Here is a 21,245-nt window from a genome sequence, read left to right as displayed (position 1 = left end):
TAAGATAGATCGATTTTACAATATCATATTAAATGCTGGATGATTGTGTTGATAAATGACATGCAATTAATTTTAAAACGTATTGTATGATGGAGAAAATGCTGTATTACTGTTACTAAAAATAAAGCTGCATCTGATTATGCTATGTTAGCTACTTCACAAAAAAATTTATAATGATCGATTAAAATTTATACTAGTATTATATTATGTTGGACCACCATAGTTGGAAAATGAATGGATGATTGATTCAGCTGCGCCGTCTCCTGGCAAGACGCAGGAATTCATTCAGCATGCGACTCTCACCATGCATTATGGGTATTCTATAGACATTGAGCGTGAATTGGTTGTACACATTTGTTATTGTGGTGCATTGTGTGATTGCATGAGTGCTCTCAACATCATCCACTATGGTTTCAGACACCACTACAAATGGCCTATTTAAGGGTATAGGGGGCGATTTTGGACACAACCATGGTTTCGGTCTTATACACTGCTCAGTCTTGCTGATGTTTACACTGCTTCCCTAGCCTTGGTTTTCTGGTTTTCTAAGTTTCTTGAATTCATTGTGTTTTCCCTTGTTTGGTTTGCCTGTGTTCTCATTGTTTGGACTGCCTATCTGTGTTTGACTATTTGCCTGTTTTTGAACTTGATTGTGGATTACTCCTAATAAATACTGTGTCTGAATCCTCAAAAGCACTACCTACTGTATAACGGTGAAAACATGGATTGCCTGAACATTCAGTCAGTGGTGGAGAAAGAGTAAAATAGATTTTACATAAGTTCCTATATACACTACCAGTGGACTAGCCTACACCAAAATTCAGATACTCAGAATTAGGGACTGTGACGAGTAGGGCAGGCGAGAGGACCAGGCCTGGACTTTATTTAATGTTTGTTATGATTGTGTGGCCAGCAGTTGTCCGTGAGGAACATTTTACTTTTGTTTCGTTCTTTGTTTATTTTATATTAAAGTTGTGGTTTATTAAAAGTTATGGTTCGCCGGTTCCCGCTTCATTCTTCCCGTGCATACAAACTGTGTTACAGGGACATATCCGTTTTCTTTATAAATCGATATTTTCAAATAATGCAAGTTTATAAGACAGTATGTAAAACTGTGTGGAAAAAGCATTTAGCTATACCACTATAACACCACTATAAGCCAAGTATACTTATTTATACTTTTAGGTATATCTCATTCAAAAGATTGAGTACAAGTATAGGCTAAATATACTTAAACCTGTCTGTATAAATAAAGTATACTTAAGTGCAATTTATATAATTTCTTAGAAGTATAAAGTAGACTGAAAGTATACATTTAAAAGAAGTATACTAAAAGCACACTTGAATAAACTTCATTTTCATATGGGGAATCATACAAAACTGTAAACTACATAACAGTACTCACATGTTTATCAGTGGAAATGATTCTGTTATGTCAGTCCAGAAAGAGAGGAACTCCTCCTTAGACAGTTTTGGCAGGCAGAGGGCAGTGCAGAGACGAGAAAGAGTCCCGCTGTCTAAATCTAGTCTATACTTGTCCCACATGTAGAGCATAATGAGAGCAGCTTTCAGTGGCTCCTTTATGAATGCACTCTTTCCTTGATTGCCTCTCTGTAGCTCTGGGGTTACCCATTTCAGCATGAACTCCTTCAGAAGCTTTCTCACCTGACAGGATGAAATTAAGATAATAAGCTGAATTATATGATGACATCTGCATTTACAGTTTTTATTATTATTATTTTTCAGTTTATCTAAAGGGCATTGTTCACCAAGAAATTAAAATGTATATTTTCCTCCGATTCTTTGGCTCAAGATGATTCGATTGCACCCTGAAGCCACTTTTACAGCATGAATATTTTCCCACCATGTAGAATTTTCCGTAAAACCTACTTTTTTGAACTCTGAACGTTGGAAAAATTATGTTCTCATACATATAAACTCCAAAATAAGATATTTTCACCAATTCTTTTCCCTGAAAGTTTGAGACAGCACCATCTTGTGGTCAAATGTTAGAATAAAATTTTAATTAAGCTTTTGAATAATTTAACATGGTGCAATGAGACTGGTCTTAATAGATTTCTTGGGTCATGCCGAGAACATAGATACCAATTTTGCCATAGGCTGCCGAACTTGCTATTCGCCATTTGGTTTTTCTTTAAAAACCTACTTGATCATGCCGACAAAAAATCGATTCATCAAACAAATTTAATATACCCCAGCAATGAAGTTGAGGCATGATGCAAAAATGACTCTTGGTGCTGTATCTCTGCAATGCTTTAACTTATTGACACCAAACATTGCATGTGTCATGGTCACCTCACTCTGTACCATACCGCATCAATTGTGATTCAACTGCAAAGTGCCGTAGATAATCATATATGTGCTGATATAGAGCAATATTGCACAGCTACAAGTGTGATATTATGTTCTAAATAAGAAACAACCAGAGTGTCTTAAAGAAAACTTTGGTTCAGTGCCAGGGCACATAAATCTGAGGGGCATTTATATTTCTAGGGGGGCAGTGCCGCGGTGGCCAAAATCACATTGAGCGGGTGTGGCACGAAGTCATTTGAGTTTGGAATGAGGCAAATGAATTTATCAATGAGGCAAATGATGATGGTCAGAATTGTTTAAGTTTTGTTTAAGTTAAGTTAAGCGTAAAGGTTTTTGTTGATTTTTGGGTAAAGATTTTAATAAATTGGTTTTCATTATATGCTGAGATACACATGGTTCACTTACATCTTTTTCACCATAATTTAGCGAGCCCCATTTCACCATTTTCTTTTCAAATACAAAAGGGTTTCCATAGACTTCATAAAACTGTCTCAGCTGACAAAAGAAGTTGCTGAGATTAATTTTGCTCCAGCTTCTCAGGAGGTCAAAGATAGTTTCCAGCATGAATTCACCAGCGATTTCTCTTCCCTTGATTATTTTTCCCTGCTTAGACCGCACATAATCCATCAACCAATTAAGCACATTTTTAGATGGTTCTGAACAGATGATGTCATCATACTGATGCCATTCTCCTGAAAAATATGAAAAGAACCCATTAAGTCCATTAAATAATGAAAATGATACTTAAGTATGAACTTATGAGCTTTGCCTACCTTCATCATTCAGGAGTTGTGATTTAACACATAGACATCTGTTGGTGGGTTCTTTTGAATCTGATTTGTATATGTATTCATAGCATAACTTATCATGCTCTTTATAAACCACATACTTGTATGGGATGGGCACATCTGCAGCATCAGTCTTTTTGCATACATACTTCCCTCCAACAAGACATCCATGCTCTCCAAGATCCCTGAAATCAAACTGTTCTTAAACTGTTGATTCCAGTAATGAATAATAAGTTATTGTCATTGAAAACTTCACTAACCGTAACACAGACAGTTCAACCAAATCATTTTCCCAGTTACCAATGTTACCACCGGCCCTTATGCAGATAAAATCCTTTTCTGGGTTAAAGCTGAAGTCTTTTGAAAGGACCGCATGAAAGTAAATGGTGAGTCTGTCACTGGGACTTATTTGTTGTTTTGATGCTGGATTTCTGCAATTTAAAAATATTGATAAGATAAGAATCCATGAAAAACGTACTTTAAGTGCTGTGGAGAAGTGCATTCATCACATGAATCTGCATTCACCTTTTTGGAGGCGCAACACTCTGACTTCCTGTATCCATGCTTTCATTGTATTTCCGCTTAGCAGCAAAATTTTTCTTCCCATGTGCAGACTGCTGTTGCTCCTGACTGTGCTTCACCGGTGAATCTACACTGGCACCCTGATTCTTCTAAATGCAAAATAAACCAAAAGTGTCATCATTTAACTTCATATTTATAATGCTTTCTGTGATTATCAGCTTTAGCCAGCAGCCACTGGCCAAGGCTTTAGCTCCCTCTGGGGCCTGTTCTCGAATTAACTGAGACCCTCATGAAAGCACAGAGCATATTTTCTATTTGAAATTATTTTTAAGTCAATTTAGAATATTGTGTAAAATAAGTGTTTAATTTCACAATTGCATGCAAACAGGATGAATTAAAATGTGCATCATAAATCACCAACAACAGACTTTCAGAATATGAAACCTTTTAAAATCTAAATCCAGAGTGAGTATTTCACTGTTAAAATTGATATCCAGCACCTTTTTCATTGAGTTAGAGATGCTGACGTCTTCATTTGGTCGTGCTGGAGATACACTGGCGTCCAGCACTTCTGATTCAGGCCTGAGATCAGTCTTTTCTTTATCCGTGCCATGTGGAAAGTCTGAGGATGACTGAGACTCATCTTGTGACTTATCTGATAAACACAAAAGCAAAAGTCACACAGCAGTGGAGGACATTTTTACTCTACTACTGTACTTGGGGACATTTTGCAAATATCAGTTCTTTATCAGAGTATTGCTATTTGAATTGGATTGAATTGAATAATTTTATGCATACTAAATCAGTATAAGATGTTTTTGTGTGAGAGAATATTGAACATTTCTGATTCTTTTTCTTAGGAAAATAACATTAATCTATAGTTCTGGTACAACACACACACACAGACACACACACAGACACACACACACACACACACACACACACACAGACACACACACACACAGACACACACACAGACACACACAGACACACACACACACACACACAGACACACACACAGACACACACACACACACACACACACACACAGACACACACACACACAGACACACACACAGACACACACACAGACACACACACACACACACACAGACACACACACACACACACACAGACACACACACACACAGACACACACACACACAGACACACAGACACACACACAGACACACACACACACACACACACAGACACACACACACACACACACAGACACACACACACACACACACAGACACACACACACACAGACACACACACACACAGACACACAGACACACACACAGACACACACACACACACACACACACAGACACACACACACACAGACACACACACAGACACACACACAGACACACACACACACACACACAGACACACACACACACACACAGACACACACACACACACAGACACACACACACACACACAGACACACACACACACACACACACACAGACACACACACACAGACACACACACACACACACACACACACACACACACACACACACACACACACAGACACACACACACACACACAGACACACACACACACACACACACACACACACACACACACACACACACACACAGACACACACACACACACACACACACACACACACACACACACAGACACACACACAGACACACACACACACACACACACAGACACACACAGACACACACACACAGACACACACACACACACACACACAGACACACACACACACACACACAGACACACACACACACACACAGACACACACACACACACACACAGACACACACACAGACACACACACACACACACACACAGACACACACACACACACAGACACACACACACACACAGACACACACACACAGACACACACACACACAGACACACACACACACACACACAGACACACACACACACACACACACAGACACACACACAGACACACACACAGACACACACACACACACACACAGACACACACACAGACACACACACACACACACACACACACACAGACACACACACAGACACACACACACACAGACACACACACACACACACACACACACACACACACACACAGACACACACACACACACACACAGACACACACACAGACACACACACACACAGACACACACACAGAAACACACACAGACACACACACACACACAGACACACACACACACACAGACACACACACAGACACACACACACACACACAGACACACACAGACACACACACAGACACACACACACACAGACACACACACACAGACACACACACACACACACAGACACACACACACACACACACACACACACAGACACACACACACACACACACACACACACACACACACACACACACACACACACACACACACAGACACACACACACACACACACACACACAGACACACACACACACACACACACAGACACACACACACACACACACACACACACACACAGACACACACACACACACACACAGACACACACACACACACACACAGACACACACACACACACACACACACACACACACACACAGTTGTTCTAAAAAGAACAAGCCCAGACATGTAATTTTAATGGATATATCCAGTGTGGTGTAGGGTAATACTTCCATTAATGTCTTGATATTTTGATATTTTTGAATTAACATATACCCCATTAACCAAACACCAGTGATTTTAACAGTGAGGTGTGAAATTTGCTTTGGTGACTTTCACCCCCACAATCAAAGGAAAAACATGGCCCTCAACAGTTCCCAACAGACTGAAAGGAGCCAGATACCCAGAATTCAACAAATTTTGATCTGGGGTGAGATATAACCCCATAAATAGACCCATATATCTAACTATAAATCCTACAAACCCTATATCTCACTGACACTCCTGACCTGCCAATCAGGGGCACAACACCCATAAACTCAGCAATAAAAACAGACATTGACCACCACTGACCTGCCAATCAATGCTCACAGCACTCATGAAACATATTTGAGATCCACTGACCAGTCAGATTGAGTGACAACACACAGACAATTAGGGGTCATAAATTAGGCCATAAATCACCTTTACATAGTGTGTATGATACTCTACTATCGCCGTCTAATATACTGCTAAATATGAGGAACGAATTCCTAATTCGATATAGCCTATATAGAGCCAGGACTACATCAAGTGAAGTAAAGTCAAATTTATTTGTATAACACTCAATACACATCGCTTCAAAGTAGCTTTATTAAAAGTCATATTGTCTGCAAGCTTTAGCCTCATATTGAGCAGTTTTAGGGCTGGGCAATAGAAATATGTTGCTGATATAAACGACACACAGTTTGAGATTTAGCTTAGCTATATTGTTTTTATTATTTTATCCAGCAGATAAGTCAGTACCACTTCTAAGACTGCATTAAATTATGGCATTGCAAAGGAAAGATATTTTCTATAGGCCGATATATTTTCTATCTAGACTATATTTTCTGCATGTCTTCATCCATTTAGGCTTCTTAATTTTCCATTAGGATCGGTGGATGCACAAACTAGGGATTTTACACGAATGATGATAATTCTCTGTATTTCAGTAAGACATTGAATAAACCCAAAAGTGCGTTTGATTTTACATTTTGAAGCAAAACTGCAGTGACAAATAAGACAATAATAGGCTACCAATAGCCCACATGCCCTGACCATATTTTTTTGTGCGTCTAAACCTTGCAATGCTGAAAAAATACATATTTGCATTTATTTTGCATGCAAAGATGTATTTTTATTTTTTATTATTTTTTTAATATTAATATTTATTTATTTAAAACAGATGTTATTATGTCTATATATATACAGCTATGGAAAAAATTAAGAGACCACTCCAAGTTCAGAAATCAATGTTAAGTGGTCTCTTAATTTTTTCCATAGCTGTATATACGGTGAGAGCGTCAAAGTGACAGGAAGTCATTCATTTTAAATGTGAGCCAGCGGCGAGCTTTTCGAACTTCCAAAAAGAACACAAAACAAACTTCGTTTTGGCCTGATTTTGTTCGAAATTACATTATATCAGTTCGTTCTTCGATTTTTTTTAATTAGGTTTATATATGATAGCACTATGTTTGCTATATTATACATTTTTAAGTTGTTTAATATCATTTTTGGGTGAACTAGATCTTGTTTTTTTTGTTTGTTTGTTTGTTTGTTTGTTTTGTTTTTTTGTTTATCAGTATGATACACACATGGTCAACTCATGTTTTATTAATCATTTTCTTAGAAAGTTAATTTACTGAAGGCTATCTAGAAAGCTAGGTTACTAAATTAATTAACATTTATTATTTATGTAGGGGCGACGTCACGCAGGCACTATAGCTGTCGCGATACACACCGTGTAAAGAACGTTCTGATCTTACGGGTGCTGTCGTATGCATCGTATGCGTGTTAAAAATATTAACGCATTAAACTCCCAGCCCTAATTTATTATTCATTTATTTATTTTATTTTATTATTTATTTTGTTTGTGTGTGTGTGTGTGTGGGGAGGGGGGGGGGGGTATAATTTGTAATAACCTATTTGTTTGTAATAATGATTGTTCTATAATATTAAAAAGTTAATAAATTCAATGTAAATTGTGTATTCATTACTTTTTTTTGTTTAGATGGAAAAAGTAAATGTATGAAGAAATAACCATTCAAACCATTCAAAATTAGGAAATAAATATTTGTAAGACACAAATGAAAGAACTAACACTAGAATGGAAAAATCGTAAAACGATAAATGTGATCTATGAAGATGCAAGCACTTACCTGGTGCTGTCTCATTTGTCTCAGATGACAGCTTGCAGCCACACTCACTACAGAACTTTGCTGCCTCTAGTGGAGACACACACTTGCATCGAGGACACTCCATTCTCAGGTGATGTCTGCAAAGAGCAGGAGAATGAGGAAATGAAATTTACCAATTACTGCATTACATGCAAAAGGTCACATGATTTCTAAGAACTCTATATTACTTTCAATTTCCATTTCCATTTCCTTTCCATTTCCATTTCCAGCCTTTAAAAAAATGGGGACCAAAAGGCCACCAGTTAAAATGCTTCTTTTTTATTTTATTTTTTTATTATTATTTACTGCAAACATTTCATAACAAATCATATTATCTGTACATTAGTGAAAATTTGTAACATATTAAGTAACTATATGTCATAATAATAATGCATAAATGTACATTTAAATAGTTTATTAATCATTTACTTAAACTTTCTAAATGATCTTATGAACCACTGACAGCTCCTAAATATCTTGTTTGTGAATAATGTAATAATTTATAAATGATAAATTGATAAATAATAAAGTATGTAAATATAGTTATTGAACACATTGTAGATATGCTTATAAATCAAGAACAAAGCATTTATAGCTGTATTTATAAACTGCTTATTAACGTCAATTAATGCTTTAGAAATAATTAATTGACTATTTACTAATGCTTTACTAATGCTTCATAGTTATTATAAAGTGTTACAAAAGAATTAATTAAAACAAATAATTGAGAAAGGTTTCAAATTAACCCTGGCCCTTTTTACTTCATCACAGCAGCCCTGGAGCATCTTGTGCAAAACCTGATGATCTTCTTCTCCAGCATGATTTGAGGAAAGAGAGCATCTTCAAAAACTCTGTCTGTACAAAGGAGTTTAAGTGGTTTTAGAGCAATTCAGATTTTCTGCTAATTAATAACTAATAAGTGGCCCTGCACTGGGCCTGAATAAGTTTTAGTATTGATCCCAAATCTCAGCCTTAAATAAACCAGAAGCCCCAAACCTGAGCCGCACCTGAGCCTTATACAGCCCAGACCCAATACAGAATCTTAATATTTAATATTATTATGTTGCATTTTTCTTTTACTATACTTGTCATTATTAGTTTTGTAAAAATATTGTGATAATAATCTGTTAACACAATCATGCCAATAAACTACAATAAATTGAATCAAAATTTAGTCTTAAAATCCACAAATCACATAACTGTGCAAAAACATATTGCATTAAAAAAGTATTTTTTTAATATGTAAAACAAATTAGCCAAATCTATTTTATAAGTAGGTATTCATCCAGAATATTTACTAGTACAAAAATTTGGATAGATGCTGAAATGTACAATATTTAAAAAATGTAAAGTATACTAAACATATATTCATATATATATATATATATAGCCAGGCATACATGGTACACCTGGTACAAGGAGAAATCATGTGAAAATCATCGATGCTTGTATGGTCGTGGTTTGCATCACGTGAGAGGAAATACGAGCAGAGCCGAGTGCCTTACCTGCACCTCCCCTGCTCCCTGCAAAGGAAACGAAACTTACTGCATAACATGCAAATGGTCACATGATTTCAGAGAACTCTATATTGCTTTCAATTTATATTTGATTATAAATCAAAGTTCACAGACCTCTTTATCAGTAAATACAGACTGAGTTTCATGCCATCAATAAACAGCAAACAGACAACACTTCATTTAAGTATTTAATACAGCCTGATGGGGTCCAAAAGGGCACTAGTCAAATATTTATTTATTTATTTTTATTTAATACAAACATTTAATTACAAATTACACTATCTGCACATTTTGAAGAAAACATGTAATGTCAAAAAAAATTAGTAAGTTTAATTTTTTTTTTTTTTTTTTTTTTTTTTACCCCACTGTGTGTAATCAGTCTGACTGTTCAGTTACATTAGAAATTTGGTTAGTTTTGCAAAACATCTTTTCTCTCAATATGATCAATGCATGACTCACTGTAACCTGTGTATCAATAATCTCAAATATTTTCCCTTCTGTCACCATATGACACTAATCACAAGAGTGTAAATCTATGAGACACACATTATCCCTTAAGTCCTGTTATCCCTACATTGTTTGTAGAAAGAGTTGTGAAACAAAAACAGAAAGTGAAACTTACTGACCAGAAGCTGAGCGAAATTACAATTCATTTATGCCATATGCAATTGACACCTTGAATTGTTTGTTTGTTTTTTTACATGTTGCCATGACCCATCTGTTTCTCAATTCACTGTAAATAAAAAGTAATGCAAGAACAACCAACTTCAAAAATAAAACCATGACATGACTTGACTGAGTGTCTGAATCTTCTAACCTATTCTACAAAACATACTCAAATCTATCAATATCCTAGCATCATGATCTGTACAAAATAAGACAATATTTTATCATCACAACTGCACATCAAACAGTGCCGTTACCCAAAACAAAATTAATAACACAACAAGCAAGCTAAACACAATTCTCCTCAGACAAGTTTAAAACAAGTTATTTTGGCTGTAGAAAATCTGACATATAATATTAATGTCCACATGCAGAACAACTGAATTGCAATTGGATTGCTTCCCTAATTTTAATCACTCACAGATTATAAAATAAAGCGGATTCTCAGGTTTGTGTCTTACCCAGTGAAGGAGCGTTTCACACATGAGCATACATGTCACTGCATGTCATCGTGTGTGTGAGATTCAGACTCAGCTCGGATGCTCGGGCCAGTTCAGATCATATGATCCACACACACTGAAGCTGATGTGGAAGTGTGGGGCTCTTATCTTTTATATACTTTCATTTTGTGAAAAATGGGTGTGTCATGCATGCCATGGTGAAATCATGAAAAGCATTTGTCCTGGCATGAAACTCATTAAAATTACAAAAAGCCTTACACACAAAAAAAGAAAGAAATTGACAGAATACATATACAGCTAGACCATATAAATATAATTTAACTTATATATTGCTTGAAGAAAAAAACATCTTGCTGTTTTTGAATGTCCTTGTTAAAAGAGCATGTTCGGCCATTTTGTAAAGATGACTGATGTATCCTATGATGTCCAGCTTAGGTGTGGGGTCTTCCTTCATTTTTAATTTAGCTGCTGCTTGAATGACAGCTTGGTAAATGTAATTGTGATTAATCATCTCCATCCTCCATAATTAATGCAGTTACTAGATTGTCAGGAGTATTAGTTTAAACTATTACTACTCGTTTGTCTCCCTCAGACTCGATTTAGCACAGTGGAACTTCGACGCTGCATCATGGAGTTGAGTGCTTGGACAATGCCTTATGGAAGATGCATAATATTAGCTGGGGCTGGATTTGAAAACATCCTGTAGTCAAAGCAGTGATGGGGGTGAGTCATATTGTGCATGCCTAGAGGTAAATTAGAGACTGGGCTTTATTTGCCTAGAAGTATTAATGAGGCAGGTTAGACCGCCAGAGCCATGTGAAATCCGGTGAATGGCTATAGAGCAGTTAATGCTGATTGTTATTTTATTTTTTTTATTTTCAATTCAATTCCAATTTATTTATGAGGCCCATAATAATATGTTGACCACAGTGCTGTGCAAACAATAAGACACTCAAAAATACAAAACACAGATAACTATAAATAAAAAAAATATATATTCAAAACATCTACGCCCAGAATCTCAATCCACAGTCTTAAATACACCGAAAACATCTTTTAAAAACCAATTGGCCTAGCAGTGACAACAGTATCTCGACACTCATGTATGGATCAAAAAAGGATTAAAAGCTAACAAAACATTATGGGTAGCACTTTACCCAACATGTTCTCCAAACAATAATCACCTATAGGTAGTTTGTCACTTCCTTGAAATACGACCCATAGGAGCGTTTACTAAAGTTGCGCCCCTATCCACAACAGGACACTTTGATTTTAATGCATTGTTCCCTTTTATCTGCATCATATTTTCATATTTGGCAGAGCATTGCAATAACAATATGCAATCATGTGATCATACGAGGGTGGGTTCGATCCCAGGGAACGCATGTGCTCATAAAGGGTGCTTCTCAATTCTTATTTGTGCATCCTCGTTTCCTTTCCTCGCGTCTTAGCTCCACCCCTTCGGGATTCGAGGGAAGGAAACAAGGAAAAGAAGCGAGGATGGAGGAATTGAATCAAGTGAAATGATATATCCTCGCTCCCTTTAGCGTCACTTCAAAGCGTCATCAGCTGCACGCGAGGGATCTACCCATGTGTTGTTAAAGTTTGGTAATTTAAAGTAAATATTATAAATATCAATAAAGCAAGATGCCACATTAAAATATGTGAGATATAAAGTTTATTTAAACTGTAAAAGTTTAAATAAACTGCATACATTAAAGCATACATTTAAATTATTGTGACAGATGTGAAGGGGGAGGAGAATTTATGCATGCGTCACGTTTCTCGATGACAAAGACTTCCGCAAAGGATGCACCTGTGTATCCTCGCTTATCAGTGCGTTCCAAACGGGATATATCGCCCTCCGAAGGGCACTTCGGAGTGAAAATAATCATGGCCGCCATATTGAAGGGTCGTTCCAAACCGAAGTGCTCAAAACTGGCCACTTCAAAGGGCCCTTCGGAATGAAGGATTTCGAAGGGAACAACTGATGGACACTTCTGGCCCCCATGATCCTTTGCACAGGGAAGTTTGACGTCACAGAATGGGTACAGGAGGCTCAGAGTTCGATTAACTATAAAGGTATGTATAATATTTTATACATATTTTAAATATATAATATTTTTCTGTACTACTGTAGCCTAATATTTATACGAGTTAGATTTGGTACATTATTATGGTCAAAACGACTTTCTACTTCAACAAAAATACTTTACAGCTCCCTTTATCAGTCCATTCAAATGTTTAAAATACATAAATACAATATAGCCTACATGCGATAAACCTAAAATAAATAAACTAACGTTAAATAAAGGGCGCAGCTTGCACAATCTACTCCTCCTTGATTGTCTTGTTAAGATGACGCAGAAGTGCGTTCCAAAAGAAGAGTTTTTTTGACCCCTACACCCTTCATCCCTTCGAAGCTCTCACTCCGGAGGGTAAACCCTTTGAAGGGATTAGGGCATAGGGATGAGCCCTTCTGAATGGAACGCAGGGCATGACTCCTCGGGAAGCCTCCTCAATGGACTATACGCACGGTTACTTCCTGGTTGTCGTTAAGCCAGCTCGGCGTTTCCGGTGAACTGTCAGCTGTTCATTCTGTAGTCGTTGTACATCGACACAAAACCATCTATGGTTGACTTTTTAATGTTGTATTCATATTTTAATGCAGTTATCACATTTACCTAATTTGCCAATAAACCAGTTTTATTGATTGCAATAAAGACGAAGCTATTGGGATCGTTTAAAAACGCCGTATCTGTAATTAGACACACTTCAGCACTTCAAATGTTATTTTTAATGTGATGACCACAAAAATTATTTGTTCATCCTTCTGAGATTGTCCCCGTTGTAAAACCGAACGTTTAAAAATGTAGGAAATTCAACATTTGATAGAAAACACTTATTTAAAAATAAAAAAGACAATAATTACCACTTTAACCAGCAGGTGGCGGCAAAGTAGCATTTATTTGCTCATATATCAGCCATTTCCTCTAATCGTTTTTCACTTTGTTTTTGACTAAATATTAAACATTATAAAATAACTAGGTTTAAAATACATTTAGTCAATGTGAAGTATGAAATACTCACAAAATCTTATGAAAAACAATAACTTTTATTGTGAACGACACAGAAAGCGAGCGCCGCTCTCTCTTTATAATCACAGCAGCTGTCAGATCAATGATTTCAGCACACTTGTGAAAACTCACATTTTATTCAATTAATCTAACTAAAGTGCACAATAAATATTTAATTTTTGAAGCTTTTTTTTCCACATAAAAGTGTGAAAACTAATGGTTGAATTGAATTTAGCCAAGGAGGAACACTGAGGTACGTCTTTATTTTATTTTTTTTATGCTGTCTTACGTTTGAATAACTAAATTAATGCTATGCCTGACTATTTAAGTGACTATATTCTGATTATAAACTAAGTATTACACTACTGATGCTCAACACACGAGCACATGACTCTCACCGGAAGTTTTCGAGCTGGCTTATATTAATGCGGAAGCTCTAAAGAACGCTCCGTGCGTATAGACCATCCTCGATCCGCGCCTCCTCGCGGTGCAATTAGAGAATTGAGATGTCCTTCAAGATGGCTGAGCTTGATCGGTTTCCGGGTCATAGGATGGAGGACAGAGGAGCGAGGAAACGAGGAGGGATATTGAGAAGCACCCAAAGTGTGTATGCACTATAAATCACTAAGGGTAGGTTTAGGGGTGGGGTGGGTGTAGTCGTAAATAAAAATTAGTTTTGGTAAAGAGAAATGGTGTAAAAAGTCCACACATTGCATTTAAATGAACACACATTTTGATTGGTAACGACAGTCATACGTCATTTCATGACGACAGACGTAACACGACACTGTCATTATTTTTACACCCACTAGAGGGCGCATGACTTCAAAACATAAATACACACAGAAATAAGGAGCTTAAAAAACGACCTATAGGGTCTTTTTTTTTTTTTTTGAGGACAGTCTCATTTTACAATGAGGGTAATACCTGAATTAATACTTAATTCAGCATGAACTAATGATTATTGAAGGCATGAACTCATCATGAACCAGTGAAGAGCTGACCTTAACTACAACAGTCACTATGGATTCACGCATGAATAAATAACAGCAGCCTTAAATACATGTTAGTGCATGTTTGATATGATAGTTGATGCATTAATTAACCTGTATGGCTAAACCAAATCAAACAGCCTCTTTAAGAAGGAATAAGACATACTCTGACTTTGAAACAAATTTAAATAATATTAACAGAGTTAAAACTTTTCACTGCAGTTTTGTCATAAACATTACTGAATAGCACATAATTAATTGATCCTCCTCATCTACACTAAATACACTATTTAGTGTTTTCTGCATTTCTACATGCTATAAAAGTTCTTTATCTGTTTTGTGATATTGTCTTTCCCTTCAAACTCCTGTAACTTATGCATGTCACACCCTCACCACATGGACTTTCATTTTGTTTGTAGTCACATGTGCTCCTTTGTTCTGTTTTCCCGCCACAATCAGTCACCATGGACACTGCACTAATCATCACAGCTGTCTGTCATTTTAGTTAATCGTCTGTGTATAAGTTCCTGTCTTTCTCAGTTTGGTGTTGGGTCTCGTATGTTACTAGTGTTGTGTTGATCTGTGTTTGCCTGTTGGATTATCTAGTAAAGACTTATTAAGATTTATCTTATATTAAATAAAAAATAAAAACCCACACAGAACACTTCACTGGAACAGTTCCCAAAGAAATGACCAAACTGGGATCATGGTCAGAGCGTTTGCTGGGATCAGTACAGTCCAGTCTCCATCCAGACGCAGGCCGTGATGATACTGTACCTCCTCTCTCTGACTTTGTGAAAAGCCACACATCATCACTGAACTGGCCTGAACACTAGTTTTGTTGGTACATGTGTATTTGATAGTAAGTTTAAAAAAATCATGTGCTGAATTTAGTAAAATAGTTTACAGTGAATTGGTTATGATGTGCCCTCTCAAGAGAAGTCATTACAAAATAATGCATTAACAGTGCATTAGTTGATGTTAATAATGAGTTAGTAATGATTGAGCCCCTCAGAGTAAAGTCATGACACTATGATGCACTAACCAAACTTTAATAAAATGCAGTAAGAGTTTCATTCTCATTCCTTTACACCAGCAGTACAAACAACGGATGATAATGGTTATCTGGAGTTCTTTTATTATTTATTTATTTAGTTACATCAAACATATATGGACTCAAAAGAACATACCTGTAAATACATATACGAACATTTACAATCAAAAATGTGTAATTATTGTTTCAGAAACATACATTAAAAACTTCCTTTATGAGTCTGTAAGCTGCTGTATCTCGAAATAAAATGAAATCTCAGTCAAAAGTATTATAAATGTGATGTAACCTACAAGAATATGATGTGCGTTTTCAAATACTGACAGATATGATTGAATATCGATCTCAGGGATGTAAATACAGTGATGGTTAAAGGATCGTGATGAAGGTCAGAAAGAAAACAAATGTCAGATTTTCAGTCAAAGCTCTGAACTGCAGTGAAGATGAGTGTAATTCTTCATTTAACTGTCCGTGTTTCCTAACTTTCAGTCTGGGATGATGATCGCGCCTGTAATAGCCAATCTGGGACCGCTGGAGACTCTGTGTTTTCGACCGAATCCCAGCGAGGTACGGTTTCCTCCCAATGTCTTCAGATCTTGGGTTTTGGGTTTATTTCCTAAATATCCAAAAGATCCCAGATAAAATACACTCGGGCCCGACTCCATTTATATATCTACTATACTGTTGATCTTTCATTTCAATTTGATACACTGCTAAAATTATTACTTAGATTACAATTATATAAATTATAATACATAGCTGTGGAATAGCTTGCCACCACCAGTCAGAACTGCTCCTACATTTGCTGAATTTAAATCTATGTTAAAAACACATCTTTTTTCCTGTGCTTTTAATTCTTGGTAATTTGTATGTGTTCTTTTGTGTTTATGTTGTTCTTTTTCCTTTTCTTTTAACTCTATGTACAGCACTTTGGCCAGCTCAGGCTGATTTTAAATGTGCTTTATAAAAAAAAATTGAATTGAATTCCCAAGACTTTACATATTGTTCCCCGATACTTACACTACTTACTTTATAGGTACACTATAATTAGCGGAAGTTATGCTTTAAATTGTAATTACTCAGTACTATCTGGGCTGTAATCTAAAGTGTTACCGAATTTTCCTGAGAAGGGATACTTTCTTCTGTGTGCATTCGTGAACTTTTTGACTGGTGAACTCGTGAATGGACGGAGTATAACTTTTTCCTTTCTTTCCCTGGATTTTTGAATTGGTTTTTGAGATTTTGAGCTGAACTGGAGTGAATTTTGAAGTGATTTCAAAGTGAACTTTATTTGAAAGTTTATATATATTTAATTTTTTTCAGTGTGGTTGAAAAGTGGCACTGATTGTTATTTTGTTATTTGAGATTGAACTAAAACTGACAATTTTTATTTTTTCACTTTATTTCATTTTGAATTGATTGAGCATGAAATTGATTCTCTCCTTCTGTGAAAACAAAGAAAACAAAATAATTACAATACATTTAGTAAATAATTTTTTTGTTAGTTAAGCTGAAACTGTTAATTCTGAGTCACTTATACTAAGGGCCACTCCTTACCTATGCGTCTTACCTGTCCTGTTAGATCTGGGGAGGGCGGGTTTTGCAGACAACAGCTCTTACCTCCTGAGTTTTCTGCACACACACACACACACACACACACACACACACACACACACACACACACACTTCAGGTGGCTGCCGTGTATTGAGTAAATCCTGAATCCCACCTCACCACAACTTGAGCATTCACGATGAAACACGATAGGCACAACATACAACTAACAGCTGTACAAAGACGAAAAGCATTGGGTGTGGAGGCTAAGATCCTGTTGCTCACTCAGTCTTCCTTAGTTAAATGTTGAATATTTCCCCCACAAGGTGGTGGCATATTCCCCTTCCGCCACAAACAATCTTAAATATGGAAATGTGGCTTACCCATTCTCTCTGTTAGGTGTCCTATGCTAACAAGAGCTCTTCTCATCCCACTTGACAATGTATTGATGGCTTTATACTCTTCAATCACATCATCCCCTTTTGATTTTCCTATTAAGCCAGCATGATCCATCAGTAGGAATAATTTACTCGAATGGAATTCCAAACCAATACGACTTACTTTTGCTGAACACAAATCCTTAAAATAGCACCCATAAAAATAAAAGTAGTTTGTGAAACTCATATGCCATATTCCAAGTCTTGTAAAGTCACAAAATCACTTTGAATGATGAACAACTGAACTCAATATAGAGAGATTGAGTATATTTAAAAGAGTTTTTGTCAATCTAAATAGATGAAAACAGCACTCAAATCCAATATAGCAACACCTCAACATAATCAAAATTCAACGTTCAGGTTTCATGATATCATATTTGGTCATGAGACATGCAAGAACAAATTACTGATATTACCATTTTAAATTTGGGCAGTTTACAATAGTTTGATTTGAGAATATGATGTTACAAAATACGTATTGTAAATAAAGTAAAATAACAACGACAACAATAAAAGCACCTCCTCGTCTGCTCCACATCACAAGTCTAAGAAAATGTCTCTGGGAAAATGTCAAGGAGCACACATCACATAAATATCATTCCAAAACAATATGATGTTATAAAACACATGTTGTAAATCAGATAAAACACCTTCTTTCTGTGTTTTCTATCCTCATATGCTCCGCAGTGTGAGTCAAATAAAACAGGCCTCTACACTGCAACCATTTCGCTCGCATCTGTGAGTGAAAATAACTGAGTGTGAAAAAATATTTAGGTGCATCAGTGCAAGTGACCCGATCGATTCTCATGAACAGATCTGTAATACAATCGGAATGAAAAAGTACAACTCCTCAAATGCATCTTCACTGAACAACAGTTATGTTTCATACTGCAATCGGCTGCTTTTCATGCCTTCATTCAAAGACTTCAGTCATCAAAGCAAGTGCAAAAGACGTGCGCGACGGACTAAACTTCAAAGACGTTTTACAAGGTGAAACGGGTATGATGCACTTACCTGACCGTATCATGCTGATGATTTTTTCTGCCAAATTAACTGGAAATACTACATTTCGATTATCATAAGCAAGGTCGGAAATTAACAGGGGCTTGGGGAAAAAATGCCTCCAAAATTAATTAAAACACACCTTTATGAAATGAATGCCTGTGCACATATTACTTTCCCTTTTGAAGTAGCAGCAATTCAGAGGAGGCAATTGCTTGAATGGTGGGTAGGTTCATTATTATTCTTAATGAAAAACACAACAACAAAACAGTACAATGACAAACTCGCTTAAATACGCACGTTTACATTTCGCTTTTCAACCAAATCTTCATCCATCGTCTTGTCATTCAGAAAAGTGAGGCGAAATGGGTGAAATCTGACTCCTGCTGCTGATCCGTGCTGCGACTCTCGTCCTGTTCATTGAATTTAGCAGACGTGTTCAGTTTTAACGGTATCTGTTCTCTAACTGAACTAAATGATTTTTATTACTATAAAAAAATCAAAACGATGGTGGGGGCAGTGCTGCAGTCACGGGGGGCAAGTGATCCATCAAGCCTAATGTAGCTAAGTTCAGTAATATCACACGAGTAGACTGTTTCTCAGAGCATTGGCATGATTGCAAATGTGATCCTTACTGATCTTATTGAAGTCACTAAACAAGTTGATATTAAGTGACTTAACATTAGCCACAATACTGTCCGTTTTAACTCTATTTCGTGAAATTACTTTCAAACAAAGCCGCACCAGAGCTGTGGCGCATCTCCAAGCAACGGTGATTCCTGAATGAATCTGCGTTTTGAATGACTGAATGAATGACTCGCATATTAAGATTTACCGCCACCTATTGGCCGTTTTATTTTCGGATTTTCATTTATTTTCATATTTGCACTTTACATAGACTGAGAGAGCTCAGCGCGCTGCAAATTAAGAAAACACATGCAAATAGAAACAAACACCAGCAAATTAAGAAAACATCTTCATCAGTTTGACAACACATGCGCTGCAAAAGTCCACAACACATGCAAATACAGAAACACGCTGCAAACACTTACAATCCACATACGACCAGGGTGTTCAAATAAACAACACCAACAAAAACTCACCTTTCAGGTCATTGCTACACCACTGAAGAGTAAACACTGAAAAATAAGCGGTCTCAGACAGGTTCGTCACTTGTTGGTGTCCCCATAAAACATTTTCGGTGCCAGTTCTGGAGCCAGGACAAACAACCGGGCTTTTACAATTTTCAGGGGGTCTTGTGTGAAAATATATTATTAATAATAAATTATTAGTAATAAATAATAATTTATTTAATAATTTATTTGATTTTTATTATCACGGGATATGAAATGTGAATCACTGTCCATCATTTTGCGAGCAATTGTTGACAAAGACAAATGTCACGACACAATATTGGAATTGTTTATGTTTTAAACCATGAAGGCGCTAGGACTGTACTTTGCGCTAGAGTTATGCTGGTGAAGAAGTCTCAAATCCCAGTCAATTATTCACTGCAGAAAGTGAAACTAAAAACTGAGTGATGAGAGCTTCAACATGCTCTGATAAAGGTATATAACCTTCATTTATGTTCTTAATATTTCTTTTGTGGCCCATACGTAGTAGGAAAAAACAGAATATATTTAGTGTTAAACAAGTTGTGTTTTTTAATGAGGCGTTAGCTATAACATCTTATTTCAACGCGACGGTTATGTGGTGATGCGCTAGGAAATAAAAGTTGCCTATAATTATCATCATCATCAAGATCATTGCAGCATAGTGTATTTCTGTATTTGGTTGTGTTGTGAACTTTTGCAGCGTGTTTCTGTATTTCTTTGAGTTTGTAATGTGAATTAGCCTTTAAATGCCTTAATAAGCCTACAATTTGCATGATATTGAGCGGAAATAAATCATGTAATCACACCTGCTATGTTACACATATCTGAATGATCATTTGTGATGTTCTTGAGCTGAAAATATGAGCAAGTGAAATAGCCTAACATCAAAC

General features: G+C 36.5%; 1 protein-coding gene across 1 annotated transcript in view; it reads right to left on the bottom strand.

The window, feature by feature from the left end:
• The window catches only part of LOC125248521 (E3 ubiquitin-protein ligase rnf213-alpha-like), an 86,673-nt gene extending 76,997 nt beyond the window's left edge, over positions 1-9,676 (bottom strand). Inside the window, 8 exon segments of the mRNA XM_048160446.1 lie at positions 1,406-1,665; positions 2,740-3,026; positions 3,108-3,307; positions 3,383-3,553; positions 3,648-3,793; positions 4,145-4,299; positions 8,468-8,583; positions 9,247-9,676. Coding sequence (XP_048016403.1) covers positions 1,406-1,665; positions 2,740-3,026; positions 3,108-3,307; positions 3,383-3,553; positions 3,648-3,793; positions 4,145-4,299; positions 8,468-8,583; positions 9,247-9,305 — 1,394 coding nt within the window. The 5' untranslated portion in view covers positions 9,306-9,676.
• Between the last annotated feature and the right edge of the window lie 11,569 nt (positions 9,677-21,245).

Source organism: Megalobrama amblycephala, linkage group LG16 (assembly GCF_018812025.1).
Source record: "Megalobrama amblycephala isolate DHTTF-2021 linkage group LG16, ASM1881202v1, whole genome shotgun sequence".
NCBI classification, from domain to species: Eukaryota; Metazoa; Chordata; class Actinopteri; order Cypriniformes; family Xenocyprididae; genus Megalobrama; species Megalobrama amblycephala.
Note: the sequence above shows the minus strand (reverse complement) of the source record. Positions and strands in the feature narration are given on the sequence as shown.